We start from the raw sequence: 14,996 nt of genomic DNA on the forward strand, positions 1-14,996 counted from the left end.
GTAAATAGGGGTACATTTCCCCACGTTCTGGTCACTGACAAAGACGTATATCTGTGTATAATGTACTGTAAATAGGGGTACATTTCCCCACGTTCTGGTCACTGACAAAGACGTATATCTGTGTATAATGTACTGTAAATAGGGGTACATTTCCCCACGTTCTGGTCACTGACAAAGACGTATATCTGTGTATAATGTACTGTAAATAGGGGTACATTTCCCCACGTTCTGGTCACTGACAAAGACGTATATCTGTGTACACATATCTTACAGCAGTGGTCTCTCTTCGGTCCATGACTCATTACTCACAGATTACTTTTATTTCATAAGAAATTCTCTATTTTCTGTATTTCGAACAGCTCTTCCTATACACCAGAGATAACTGTTTATGTATCTTTCTGTTTAAATATGTCCTCCTAAGCGATCTTGAAATGACTGTCTGCCATATAGAGCTCGCTTTAATTATTGACGTTTTCTCTTTGATCTGGGATACTTGAATAAAAATGGTCTCTAAATAAAGTAATACCAGTTTTTAAAACATCCTAGTATCAAATTTACAAGGATAATTACAAAAATTTCCATGTAAGTATATTAACCTAATTTCTGGTAAACACTCAATTCTTAAACAACATCAACAAGAGGTCATAATGTAGGACGACCTTAGGTGACGCGATCACTTTCACTGACGCGTCAATAAATTCCACTTCATGCCAGTATATAAAGGTCAAGCAGTGACACCGTCCTGATTTACAGTGAGTGAACAGACCATTCATGAACACGGACGAGTGTTAAGAATTTAGATTTTGCCTATTAATTGGACAGTGTAAATATACTTGCTTTCAGGTTTCTATGTGAATAAGAAATGGATTTTATATCACTTCTCAGCTTATATCCTGCAACGGGTGCCATTGTTGTGATACTGTTGATCCTGTTGGTCAGTAGGTCACTTCAAAGGCCGGCGAATATCCCACCTGGTCCATCTGGTTACCCTATCATAGGGTGTATGCCTCTCCTAAGAAATGCGAACCCATTGGATGTGTTTCGAAAACTCCGAGCCCAATATGGCGACGTATTTAGCTTGAAGATTGGACCAAACCTCAACGTGATTATAAATGGATCTGATGCATTAAAAGAAGCTTTTGTCAAACGTGCAGATGAATTCTCTGACCGACCAGGCAGCTTTATCTCAGAACGACTGTTTCAAAACAAGGGTAAGTGACAAGCCTTAAAGTTGACCCATGAACAAATTATCTCACTCATAATTGATGTTACGTGATTGCTAGATATTTGGAATATGAGATTTGATGTGATGTAGTTTTTGAATATTAAAAGTTTACCTCAACCTGCGATATATTTATTTATCAGATATGAGTACTCATAACCTCTACTACTATAACCTTACAGTTAGTTTTTCAATTCTTCTGGAATTCACATGGAGACACTAATTTCACAGCCAAAGACTCCGCGTTGTCACAAGTAGATTCTCTGATAACAGTAACACTAATTGATGAACCCGAAACTTAAAAAGAATATTTTATTCAATCACCATGGCGGAAAGCATAACAATATTATCAACAAGCTGAAGAATATGTATAATTATTGTCAGTAAAACATATACATAACTGACCAGATGTATAAAATAGGCTTACTTTAGACGTACCTTGCGTTAGATATTCACTAAGGTTTCTTTCTTTTTACATTTTTGCGTGAGAATAATTGAGTTAATTTAAATACAGATCGACTACGGAAATACTAAGGTTTGAAATAGTTTGCTTTGCGCTCTGTGTAGACCGGGGCACAAAAAAATTAAATGGGTTTCATCCTCGATGCCATTGATGTTGTATACGGGACACTGCCGTTGAGCCCTTGGAATGTCATTATACGTACCTGTTTCTATACTTAATACACGGGATAACAGTAGCTCTCTAAATTCGTCCTAGAGGAATTGTTTATTTTATTCACTTGATGGAACGCCAGACTAAGGAGCAAAGGGTAGCGGTTTTCATAACTAGAGTTACAAACTTCTGTGTTGTTCGGTGTCATTTTAATTGTGAACAGATCGATAACTCAGTGTATGTCTGTACTTTTATTAGTTACAGGTAACATATCTTTGTTTCAAGAGCTTCCAATCAAATTGTTTAACACCAAATTTATTCTGGTTACTACAAAGGTATATCTATAGTATGATTATCGGTTACAGAGTTAAATCTACAATATCTTGTCTATCCAACTTCAAACCAGGTTTTTTTTTTTTACCTTTTTTACTATCATAAGAACATTGCAGTCAATACAAAGGAAATAATGATAATAAAACAATGTGAAGTGACAATTACAGAATAAACTTGGTATTTACATGTGAATAATATTATGAAACAAATACGTACAATATTAATGTACGTTTCTGTTTACTGCAAATGTTTTTATAGTGATCTACTTTCACTCAAATATAAAAGGAGGACGACATACAACAATGAAGACAAATACATCCCCTATTTCAATTCGGTAAAAATATTGAAAAAAGTGTGAAATGCTAAATGACTCATGTCCACAATTCAATATTTTAGGTATTGGGGCATCTTCCGGTGAATATTGGAAACAAACCAGGACATATTCAATATCGATATTACGCAATTTAGGATTTGGGAAAAGATCGCTCGAATCAAGAGTCCAAGAAGAGGTGACTGCTTACTTGGACATTATCGAGAAACAAGATGGCCGACCTTACGATGTGAAGGAGGTGACCGTACTGGCCATATCAAACATCATTTGTAGCATTACGTTTGGAAACAGATTTGAATTCAGTGATACTAAATTCAAGCGATTAACATCTCTTTTCGCTGAGAACTTCCGGTTAAATACAGTGGGAGGGGCCATAAGATCGTTTCCTGGATTGCGACACCTTCCTGGAGATATGTTCAGCATAAACAAAATGATAAAAAATGTAGAAGATATCAAAGCTTTTGTCGGTGAACAAATACTTGAACATAGAAACACATTTGAAGAGGAGAATGAACGCGATTTCATAGACGCGTTTCTGTCAGAGCAAAAGAAACATGACAAAGAAGACCCTATATTTGACGGTAAGGCATGTCAATTGGGAAGGGAGCATGTTCTTAAAGTAAAATGTTTTAATGGTAAATTGTGTAAGGCTATGTATAAGTGAAAATGACAGCGACTACACCCCTCCTTCCCTCCCTCCTCTACCCTCACTCCCCAAAATCTGTCTGTTTCGTTTTCCTATGGCTAAATTGGTGTAGGAAATTTGATGTTAAAAGATAACGATAATAATCGGTACACATCTACCACACTGAAATATGTATGTAACCACCGATAAATAACAAAAATGTTTACAATGATCCTGAGAAAACTACACCATGTTGGTTGTCGTAAAGTAAGAAACGTTACTAGGTAATTACAAGGATACTAAAAATGTATCTGGAAAATATCTTTATGACATATAGCAATATCATAATTTCATGTGCTTATTGTTAAAATCAAATCAAACAGATTGTTTAAAACCATTTCCACCAAGACATCAAACCTGATGAAATATTCTCCTTTCGATTGTTTGGCAATCATAGTTCATGATTATAATAATGATTGACTTGATGGATGTAGTCCACGTTTTCGGTAAGGCAATGAGTTGTATCCCAAAAAAGATACTCTTATTTAATCACGTGTTTTTGACAGATTTGTAAACCCCTACTTTTTACATTATAAATCATTGAATCAGTGGTACATGTCTGATCAACAGTATTAACAACATTCCAATTTTCTGAGTTTTGGCCTATTTATTTGGTGTTATCATCAGCATTCTAACGAGACAGCGAGATAAACTCTCGAGAGATTTACATCAGCTTTATAGAAAGCTTCATACTTCTCATTAGTATTGTTTTTTTATCTATTCAGATATGAATTTAACAGCGATCGTCATCAACCTATTTATTGCTGGGACCGATACAACTGCTACAATGATTCGATGGGCCATTATTTACCTTATTTATAACAAAGACATCCAGGACAAACTTCGACAGGAGATAGAGACAGTTGTCGGGACGTCTAGACTACCGTCACTTGCCGACAAATCTAGTATGCCTTACTATGAAGCGTTTATAACAGAGGTGTTCCGGATGGGCAACATTGTTCCTCTTTCTGTGCCTCACGGAGCCAAGAAGGACATCACATTTCGCGGTATGGTTATCCCCAAAGGGTCAGTTATAATACCAAACCTTGACTCCGTTATGAAAGACCCGGACTTATTTGAAAATCCTGACAAATTTCAACCCGAAAGGTTTCTAGGAGATGACGGGCGACTTAATGGCAAGGAAAGGACAGTCATGGCCTTTTCGCTAGGTAATCATATGTTCTGCTCTTTTACATATAAATATTTGCTTGTTGTGTATTTCTTAATTTCTTTTAAAAATTATGTTAACTTTAAAAATCTTTCAACAATGCACATGTAAGATTTATCTGAAAGTTGTCATGGATACTTTAGTGTAGTAAAGTAAAGAGGTACTGACTTTCTGCTTTACAGGGCGGCGTATTTGTGTTGGGGAATCTTTGGCCAGGATCGAACTATTTCTCTACATCACATCATTGTTGCAAAGGTTCGAGATTTTGCCGGAGAGGCAAGACAAGTTCCCATCATTCGAAGCTACATTGGGACTAGCACGAGCCTCTAAGGACTACAAATGTCGCTTTATGAAGCTTTACTAAGTGGAAACATTTCTTCACTCAGTAATGTTATTGTGTTTTTGTTGTTTTCTAATTTGTCGCTTTGAATCGTGAATCGTGAATACTTTACTTGAGTTTGTAAACTGATGCGATTCTGTTTGAAATTTCTCAACGTTTTTTTCGCTGAGCGATATTTATGTATGCAGCAGGAGAATGTGGAAACGACCTCTCAGCCCCATTTTGATTCGTTTAACGTTACATATGTGCATGGACTCCTGCTGTTAAACACTATCTTCTTAACATTATTGACTTTTTCATATACTCGCTGTTTCAAACATGGATGAATAATGTGATCCTATAAATTTCATGATATGAAATCTAATAAACTTAATGGTTATTAATTTTTAATGATAATATTACCTTTGTTACACTCCAGGGGATAACAGTGATGTGTGTGGTACGTGTGAAACTATATATCCTTATAGGCCAGTACAAGTACATGTCATTTTTTAATTTTTAATGTTTGTATTTGTTACGTTACGGGATTAACTTACAGCAAATAAAACCCAACAGTTAGGTTAAAATTCAACAATTTAATAACAAATAAATTGTATATAGTATTATTACAAATATTGCGATGGTGTTCAGAGCTAGCTACTAATTAATAAAAAGTCAGAAATTATCTTTCGGTGGAAATCCTTCAAATCCAGAGGAATTCACAGTAGATTGTCCAGAAAACTGGGTAACCGAAGAATGATCCAATAATGGTTTCCTGGCTGGGTATATATAAGTGCAAGTCCACGATGCACTGTCACTAAATCACTGTTCAAGTCCACAATTCACAGACTGAAGTCTCAAAGTAAGCTCACTCAAGGCGTTAATACTTCAAAATGCTGCTCAGGCTCAGTTCCATCAGGTTTATATATACTAAAGGATTGTAAAAAGTTCTTTTCTAGATGATTGTAGGCTAGCACTATCTACACATATTGTGACAAATAATCATAAACAGGTTCTTTTATGTAAACAATCAATATGATACAATGCATGTGAACACAGCACGTCTGAATTTGGATTAATACACAACATTTATACATAACAGCATCTTTTACTAAAACGCAGCAATTTGATTGGTAGATAAGTTAATTCTATTGTTCCGCTAAATTTTAGTGGTAGATGGTTGAAGTCTCGGAGGAAATTACTCTATTGTCGCATTACATCCCGGTACCTACAGGATGGGCTGGGTCTTGACTTGAACAAATTTATTGTTCCGCTATATTCTAATGAGACAGGTCTCGAAGGATATTAACAGATTGACGCATTGTAGCTACCCTACCGATGGCAGTTACCTCACCCATGGTAATTACATAACATATGGTAGTTACCTCACCCATGGCAGTTACCTTACCAATGGTAGTTACCTGATCTGTGGTAGTTACCTGATCTGTGGTAGTTACCTTATCCATGGTCGTTACCTCACCCATGGCAGTTACCTTACCCATGATAATTACCTTACCCATGGTAGTTACCTGACCTGTGGTAGTTACCTTACCCATGATAGTTACCTTACCAACAGTTGTTACCTTACCAATGGTTGTTACCTTACCAATGGTAGTTACCATACCCACAATTTATTTTAAGGTAGTTACCTCCCTTGAAACACTTTATCAACCGATGTTATTCGTAACATACCTGAGCTACAAACAAATCACCATCAACTTTAATCACAAATCAGTAAGATGATATCAAATATGTTTAAAACGTATTAAGTCGACTAGAAAGAACATATCAATAATATTAAAATCTTAAGAGATCACATAAAAGTATCTTTCTAATTTCTTTAATTGTTAGGTGATTTTTTTTTTGTCACCAAAAGTCACTGAAACATAAACACGTACCTTGATTAATATCTCGCTTTTTATTGATATTGCTAAGAAAATTGGTTCAGTAAACTGTAAGGGAGTCCTTGTAAGTACTCACATCAATTTGGGTATGCAAAAAAAGATATGAAATTTCTAACAAGTGAAATGATATTAGCAAAAATAGTTGTATAAGATATGTATCAATGAGTATAACAAATAATTTTCATAATGATATTTTATTCAATAAGTTTGTAGCCGTGTGTAAAATCCAACATTCGGAATATAGGAATGGGTTAATGAAAGGGATAAAAGGAGCAGAGGAACCAAAGAGTGGGATGATAGAAGGGATAAAAGGACCTTAGGAACTAAATAGTATTACTACAATCCAGAGATAAAACAAAAGCTAGCATACAATGCAGAGATAAAACAAAAGCTAGCTGTTAATGGTGAAATTTGTTGCTCAAGTGTAGAACATAATTTGTGTTAAATCTTAATGTGACCGGCTGGCTTATCAGACAGATAGTTTAATTGCGGTCACCTTGGTGTCAGAATCATGCCGTGAAATATTGGCTGGACATGCTCTCCACCAGTGAGACATTAACTGGTCACGGTTTAATTGTAGATCAGTAGAAGACACTTTCCCTATCAGAATTAGATTATAATTAACTTTAGGACAAACTGTAAGATCACAGCAAATAGAGTCAGTCCTGGTGTGGCCGTGGAAGGAGTAACTTGTTAAGCTCGATACTCAGGCCATACATGTTATCATTGTTGTAACTTGTGTTAATACTCAACATTTGTACTTGAGAACGGTTGTTGCTGGTCTTTTGTATAACATAAGGATAGTACAACATAGAGGGGTAACACTAGCCTACAACCCATATATAGAACAGAAGCTAGCCGACAAACCCAGAGATAAAACAACAGCTAGCCTATAACCCAAAGATAAAACAACAGCTAGCCTACAACCCATATATAAAACAGACGCTGGCCTACAAGCCAGAGATAAAACAACAGCTAGCCTACAACCCAAAGATAAAACAAAACTAGGCTGCAACCAACAGATAAAACGAAGGCTAGCCTACAACCCAGAGATAAAACAAAAGCCAGCCTACAACCCAGAGATAAAACAACAGCTAGCCTACAACCCAGAGATAAAACAAAAGCTAGGCTACAACTCAGAGTTAAAACAAAAACTAGGTCACCAACGTTATCCAACAAATAAAACTAAAGTCGAGAAATAAACAATTTAACTGAGAAACTGAAACAAGATACACTGACAAATGTATTTGCTGAGGTAGAATTTATCCATTGTGAAGATTCCTGTAAGGGTCTTCCTGTAGTTTATTCATTAGCTCGTACACATAGTTCGTCTGTATTACACTTGATGTTGGTTTATTTTTTTTCATTCATTTTCATTTGCAAAGATTCCTGTAAGGTTCATCCCTTAGTTTGGCACAGTTTATTCATTAACTGGTACATTTAGTTTGTCTATAATACCCTTGATGTTAGATCTATAAAAGGTGCTGTGTCAGGAATCACGAATTCTACCAGTGTTTTTCCTCTTTCTAATTTCATCTCGGAAATGAAACAGTTTGAAGTGCACGTCTATACGATATCATGTCGATATATATCTGGCATGTATCATACATGTATTTGAAACCTACTGGAATATGTTTCGTAGATATTATTAAATCTTTATGACACAACTATTAATATTTCGAGAATACACACTCCTTTAAGTTATTTAAAAAAAAAAAAAAAAAAACTGTGAGTTTAATATACAGTGTATGTGTAGGTAAGTCAAGATTTAGGACGTTCTGGATACTGACCTCTGTGGCAGCTAGGGCATATTGACGTTTCTGTTACGCTGTTAGTGTATATATATATACACATGTATATGATTCATGACGTTTCGTACATGCGACAGACTTTATCATCAAAATATCTTACTTTTAATATATGTTTGATACACAAAAGAACACTTCTATGTAACAACTAAATGTGAAAAGTATAAGTCGGTAGAACATATTCATATCCTTTGCGTTGATCTGTAAGGAAAATGATACAGTCGTTTGAAAAAACCCCAATAAAACTCATATGCACCAAAGAAAGGTGGTACACATCTATATTTGATATTTTTCTGCAGCGCTTCATATGCTGATATGAATTCTTTCTTTCGATTTTCCATACCTTACAGATAATCTGACTATATATACACCAAATGTGGATATCTACAGAATTGTTCCTCAAGAGGTCTTCGTTGTTACAAAGTTCCTTTTGAATATCATTCTCTGTATGACTGGGAGTAATTGACGTTTAAATATCACCCATTTAAAATGTATTTCTTTAATACACATACACGATACAAGAATTATATGACTGATCTCTGTACATGAAAAAAACGAAACGAAAATATAATCACTTACTTGTTTATTGTAAGCTGATAAAAACAACCTCCGCAGGTCAAGAAAGAGAACACAAACATTATAATTAATGCGATGATGTCAGTCAGAACAGAAACGTCAGTAGATTGTCGTTCATGCCTGTATATAAAGGTTAGAGGTAACACAGTCGTTACTTATAAGGCGCTCAAATCATAGCGTATTACGGTCACATATTCAGAAATTGTGATTAACAGGGTGGTACAGACTTGGTACGTTTTTTTTTCTTACATACGACATGGATTTCACTTTGCTTTTCAGCTTTAACGAGTTGACAGTGGCCATTGCTGTGATACTGTTGATCCTGTTGGTCAGTAGGTCACTTCAAAGGCCGGCGAATATCCCACCTGGTCCATCTGGTTACCCTATCATAGGGTGTATGCCTCTCCTAAGAAATGCGAACCCATTGGATGTGTTTCGAAAACTTCGAGCCCAATATGGCGACGTATTTAGCTTGAAGATTGGACAAAAACTCACCGTGGTAATAAATGGATCTGATGCATTAAAAGAAGCTTTTGTCAAACGTGCAGATGAATTCTCTGACCGACCAGGCAGCTTTATCTCAGAACGACTTTTTCAAAACAAGGGTAAGCGACAAGCCTTAAAGTTAACCCAATAACCCGTAATTTGTGTGGCGTAGTTTGTAAATAACTGGATTATGAAAGTTTTCCTCAACAAGCGAAATAATTCGTATTTTCTATTGTTATATTTCATTATCTTTTAATTTTTCAATCTTCAGGAAGATTGTACAAATGGCACACAAGTGAATTTCATCAAATCTAGATAAGGTTTCCCAAATACAAATAACAGGATACAATGTGTATAAAGGTAAATATCTTATTCAATTACCATGACGGAGAGCATAACAATATTATCAACAAGCTGGAGAAAATGTATAATAATTGTCAGTAAAACATATACATAACTGACCAGATGTATAAAATAGGCTTACTTTAGACGTACCTTTCGTTAGATATTCACTAAGGTTTCTTTCTTTTTACATTTTTGCGTGAGAATAATTGAGTTAATTTAAATACAGATCGACGACGGAAATACTAAGGTTTGAAATAGTTTGCTGGGCGCTCTGAGTAGACGGGGCACAACAAAATTAAATGGGTTTTATCCTCGATGCCATTGATGTTGTATACGGGACACTGCCGTTGCGCCCTTGGAATGCTATTATACCTACCCGTTTCTATGCTTAATACAAGGGATAACAGTAGCTCTCTAAATTCTTCCTAGAGGAATTGTTTATTTCATTCACTTGATGGAACGACGGACTAAGGAGTAAAGGATAGCGGTTTTCATAACTAGAGTTACAAACTTCCTCATTGTTCGGTGTCATTTTAACAGTGAACAGATCGATAACTCCGTGTATGTCTGTACTTTTATTAGTTACAGGTAACATATCTTTGTTTCAAGAGCTTCCAATCAAATTGTTTAACACCAAATTTATTCTGGTTACTACAAAGGTATATCTATAGTATGATCATCGGTTACAGAGTTAAATCTACAATCACTTGTCTATCTAACTTCAAACCAGGTTTTTTTTTTTACCTTTTTTACTATCATAAGAGCATTGCCGTCAATACAAAGGAAATAATGATAATAAAACAATGTGAAGTGACAATTACAGAATAAACTTGGTATTTACATGTGAATAATATTATGAAACAAACACGTACAATATTAATGTACGTTGCTGTGTACTGGAAATGTTTTAAGTGATCTACTTTCACTCAAATACAGAAGAAGGACGACATACAATCATGAAGAAAAATACATCCCCAATTTCAATTCGGTAAAAATATTTTTAAAAATGTGAAATTTTAAATGACTCATGTCCACAATTCTATATTTCAGGTATTGGGGCATCTTCCGGTGAATATTGGAAACAAACCAGGACATATTCAATATCGATATTACGCAATTTAGGATTTGGGAAAAGATCGCTCGAATCAAGAGTCCAAGAGGAGGTGACTGCTTACTTGGACATTATCGAGAAACAAGATGGCCGACCTTACGATGTGAAGGAGGTGACCGTACTGGCCATATCAAACATCATTTGTAGCATTACGTTTGGAAACAGATTTGAATTCAGTGATACTAAATTCAAGCGATTAACATCTCTTTTCGCTGAGAACTTCCGGTTAAATACAGTGGGAGGGGCCATAAGATCGTTTCCTGGATTGCGACACCTTCCTGGAGATATGTTCAGCATAAAAAAAATGATAAAAAATGTAGAAGATATCAAAGCTTTTGTCGGTGAACAAATACTTGAACATAGAAACACATTTGAAGAGGAGAATGAACGCGATTTCATAGACGCGTTTCTGTCAGAGCAAAAGAAACATGACAAAGAAGACCCTATATTTGACGGTAAGGCATGTCAATTGGGAAGGGAGCATGTTCTTAAAGTAAAATGTTTTAATGGTAAATTGTGTAAGGCTATGTATAAGTGAAAATGACAGCGACTACACCCCTCCTTCCCTCCCTCCTCTACCCTCACTCCCCAAAATCTGTCTGTTTCGTTTTCCTATGGCTAAATTGGTGTAGGAAATTTGATGTTAAAAGATAACGATAATAATCGGTACACATCTACCACACTGAAATATGTATGTAACCACCGATAAATAACAAAAATGTTTACAATGATCCTGAGAAAACTACACCATGTTGGTTGTCGTAAAGTAAGAAACGTTACTAGGTAATTACAAGGATACTAAAAATGTATCTGGAAAATATCTTTATGACATATAGCAATATCATAATTTCATGTGCTTATTGTTAAAATCAAGTCAAACAGATTGTTTAAAAACATTTCCACCAAGACATCAAACCTGATGAAATATTCTCCTTTCGATTGTTTGGCAATCATAGTTCATGATTTTAATAATGATTGACTTGATGGATGTAGTCCACGTTTTCGGTAAGGCCATGAGTTGTATCCCAAAAAAGATACTCTTATTTAATCACGTGCTTTTTGACAGATTTGTAAACCCCTACTTTTTACATTATAAATCATTGAATCAGTGGTACATGTCTGATCAACAGTATTAATATTTTTCCAATTTTCTGAGTTTTGGCCTATTTATTTGGTATTATCATCAGCATTCTAACGAGACAGCGAGATAAACTCTCGAGAGATTTGCATCAGCTTTGTAGGAAACATCATACTTCTCAATAGTATTGTTTTTATATCTATTCAGATATGAATTTAACAGCGATCGTCATCAACCTATTTATTGCTGGGACCGATACAACTGCTACAATGATTCGATGGGCCATTGTTTACCTTATTTATAACAAAGACATCCAGGACAAACTTCGACAGGAGATAGAGACAGTTGTCGGGACGTCTAGACTACCGTCACTTGCCGACAAATCTAGTATGCCTTACTATGAAGCGTTTATAACAGAGGTATTCCGGATGGGCAACATTGCTCCTCTTTCTGTGCCTCACGGAGCCAAGAAGGACATCACATTTCGCGGTATGGTTATCCCGAAAGGGTCAGTTATAATACCCAACCTTAACTCCGTTATGGAAGACCCGGTCTTATTTGAAAATCCTGACAAATTTCGACCAGAAAGGTTTTTGGGAGATGATGGGCAACTTAATGGCAAGGAAAAGACAGTCATGGCCTTTTCATTAGGTAAGAATTGACTTTTTTTCTTGTTTTTTGGTTTTGTTTAATCATTTAAAAAAATCGCGGCTTCGCAGTTGATGTTCATGACTTCGCTAAATCTTTTTTATTCGAATATCCGAGGTGATTTCCTTGATTTTTCGAAAGTTATTCCACTTCTACGTGGAGATAATAACTATTGCTTATCTGTAATGGAGTACTGTCCAAAGATTCTCATCAAATATCATATGAAAGCCGTAAGTTCGCGGATTTCAAATTTCGCGGTGTTAACGCCTTTTTACGTTTGATATGAGACATGACGTCATCAGTTGTTGTCTATAAAGATATGTCCCAGTGAAAAATGTATTTTAGCTGAAACTAATCACTGCAAGTGGTAAAAACAAACGCTGACAAAACAAAAAAAAAAAAAAAAAAAAAAAAGGAATAGGTTAAAAAGCTTAAATGAAGGACTTTACACCAATATGATATAATGTATTAATTATAATTTAATTCAAGTTTTTACTGTGCAATACTCCGAAGTTGTAAACATTGACTAATTGTTATTTTTTCACAATCAATATCCATGATCTCAAACTTGACTTGCTAAAAAACGTGGTTGTCTTAATCCTAGTTTTCCATAACGTAATCCTTTCTGTGCCGACGTGATTTCCGTAGTATGTTAAGGCATTAGTTGTAAACACTCTGGAGTAAGTACAACAAATATCAAACAGTGTAGTGGGAGAAGTAATGTACATAAAATCAAACTATGATGTAGAGTTTTAAAACGTAGATGTGAGTTAATCAGGAAAGTCGTAAGAACAATGTACAGTCAACATCCGGTAGACGAGCATACGTAAAGGTGAACACGCCCGTTTGAAAACAATAAACAAAACAAAAAAACTTAGTAAACAACGAACAGCGGGCCTTAGTAATCCTTTCAATGGTTTTGTGTGTATAACAATAGGAAATATCGCCCACATTAAATATTGTACGTAAGGGTATCACATAATATTTCTTATTTTGACAATAACGGCTTTTATTGTTACATACAAGAACTTTAAACTTCCGTTGGTACAAGAGCTGTGGACTTCCGGGGATACTTCATTGTAGCTGTCAATTTAAATTTGTATTAAATTACTGTTTTACAGGTCGGCGTGTCTGTCTTGGCGAGTCTCTGGCCAGAATGGAGTTATTTCTTTACATGACGTCATTATTGCAAAGGTTCGAGATCCTACCGGAAAGTCCAGACAAGTTTCCATCCTTGGAAGCTAATTTCGGACTCGGACGTGCGTGTAAGGACTACAAATGTCGTGTTATAAAGCTTAAATGAAGGACTTTACACCAATATGATATAATGTTTTAATTATTATTTAATTCAAGTTTTTACTGTGCAATACTCCGAAGTTGTAAACATTGACTAATTGTTATTTACCGGAGGACGATCATAAACAACAATCTAACTGGGTATCATCCGGAAACGACATTTAACGCACATCCTGTGTTTTGTCTATTACGTTCTTTTATAACGCTACTGTTTAGCTAGCTAATTTGAGTGTGACGTTTAAATGACAACGGTCATCTTCATCAGGCAAATGACCAGTGTGCTAATATGTTTCACACTGGTCATTTGTCCACTGAAGGTGGCCGTACAGTCATCGAAGCGTCACACTTTAATTTTACATTGGGAATGTTATCAGAAATTCTTTTTGAAAACACCTACTGTGTAGCTGTGTGGTACTAACGCCATTGGTTTAAATTGATTGCATTTCAGACTTTTTTTGTTATAAATATGATATTACAAAATAAACCTTTTGTTATAAAATGTTGTTTAATCTTTTATGTCAATATTTGCATCTCGTATCATAATGCAGCAATTTGATTGGTTGATAAGTTTGATTCATTGAGAGACGGGCTTATATCTTGGTGGACAATATCGTAAATTCACCACCAACACCACACTAACAACTAACCATTTCCCCACAGTCAGTCGGATGGGACTTAAAGCGGTGACCTGTGTGAGAGTGTCCAACTTGCACGATAAAGACTCCTCTATGGCTTTTCGGAAAAGAGCAATACAATAAACATATCGGAATTTAACCTAGTGAAGAAATCCCTTTTTCTCCCTCTCAGTTCTGACAACGGTCTTCTTGCTGCATCGTGCTAAATGTTAGGCTAGGTATACCATTAGAAACGTCGGTAGCTATTTCTATAATGTAATTAGTGTTAATATTCCTACAGTATATCTATTTCTATAATGTAAATGTGTTCGATTTATTGTAATGCTTTTATTTTAATGACTATATAAGATATTGCCATGAAAGATTTCAAGATAGTTTTGTGTATATCAAATAAACGTTTTGCGTCGCAAATTATCAAAAATATAAAATACAGCTCTA

At 35.4% G+C, this 14,996-nt stretch overlaps 2 protein-coding genes across 2 annotated transcripts; both read left to right on the plus strand.

Annotated features, from left to right (window-relative positions):
• The first annotated feature begins 862 nt into the window (after positions 1 to 862).
• Positions 863 to 4,784, plus strand: LOC132544752 (cytochrome P450 2J6-like). The gene is made up of 4 exons (XM_060208401.1): positions 863 to 1,211; positions 2,565 to 3,080; positions 3,910 to 4,353; positions 4,535 to 4,784. The coding sequence occupies exons 1-4, from the start codon at positions 863 to 865 to the stop codon at positions 4,714 to 4,716; spliced, it is 1,491 nt and encodes a 496-aa protein (XP_060064384.1). The 3' UTR covers positions 4,717 to 4,784.
• Positions 4,785 to 9,155: 4,371 nt separating this feature from the next.
• Positions 9,156 to 14,381, plus strand: LOC132544729 (cytochrome P450 2B4-like). Its single transcript, XM_060208377.1, has 4 exons — positions 9,156 to 9,564; positions 10,841 to 11,356; positions 12,187 to 12,630; positions 13,749 to 14,381. Exons 1-4 carry the CDS (start codon positions 9,216 to 9,218, stop codon positions 13,928 to 13,930), a joined length of 1,491 nt encoding a protein of 496 aa, XP_060064360.1. The 5' UTR covers positions 9,156 to 9,215; the 3' UTR covers positions 13,931 to 14,381.
• Positions 14,382 to 14,996: the final 615 nt, after the last annotated feature.

This window comes from Ylistrum balloti, unplaced genomic scaffold (genome assembly GCF_031769215.1).
Source record: "Ylistrum balloti isolate Yb309-2 unplaced genomic scaffold, AGI_CSIRO_Ybal_v1 Utg369808, whole genome shotgun sequence".
Taxonomy (NCBI): Eukaryota; Metazoa; Mollusca; class Bivalvia; order Pectinida; family Pectinidae; genus Ylistrum; species Ylistrum balloti.

Coding starts and splice junctions, on each gene's coding strand:
- LOC132544752 (XM_060208401.1), top strand. CDS start 863: ATGGATTTTATATCACTTCTCAGCTTATATCCTGCAACGGGTGCCATT. Junction 1,212..2,564: donor ACGACTGTTTCAAAACAAGG/GTAAGTGACAAG, acceptor TCAATATTTTAG/GTATTGGGGCATCTTCCGGT. Junction 3,081..3,909: donor AGAAGACCCTATATTTGACG/GTAAGGCATGTC, acceptor TTATCTATTCAG/ATATGAATTTAACAGCGATC.
- LOC132544729 (XM_060208377.1), top strand. CDS start 9,216: ATGGATTTCACTTTGCTTTTCAGCTTTAACGAGTTGACAGTGGCCATT. Junction 9,565..10,840: donor ACGACTTTTTCAAAACAAGG/GTAAGCGACAAG, acceptor TCTATATTTCAG/GTATTGGGGCATCTTCCGGT. Junction 12,631..13,748: donor AGTCATGGCCTTTTCATTAG/GTAAGAATTGAC, acceptor ACTGTTTTACAG/GTCGGCGTGTCTGTCTTGGC.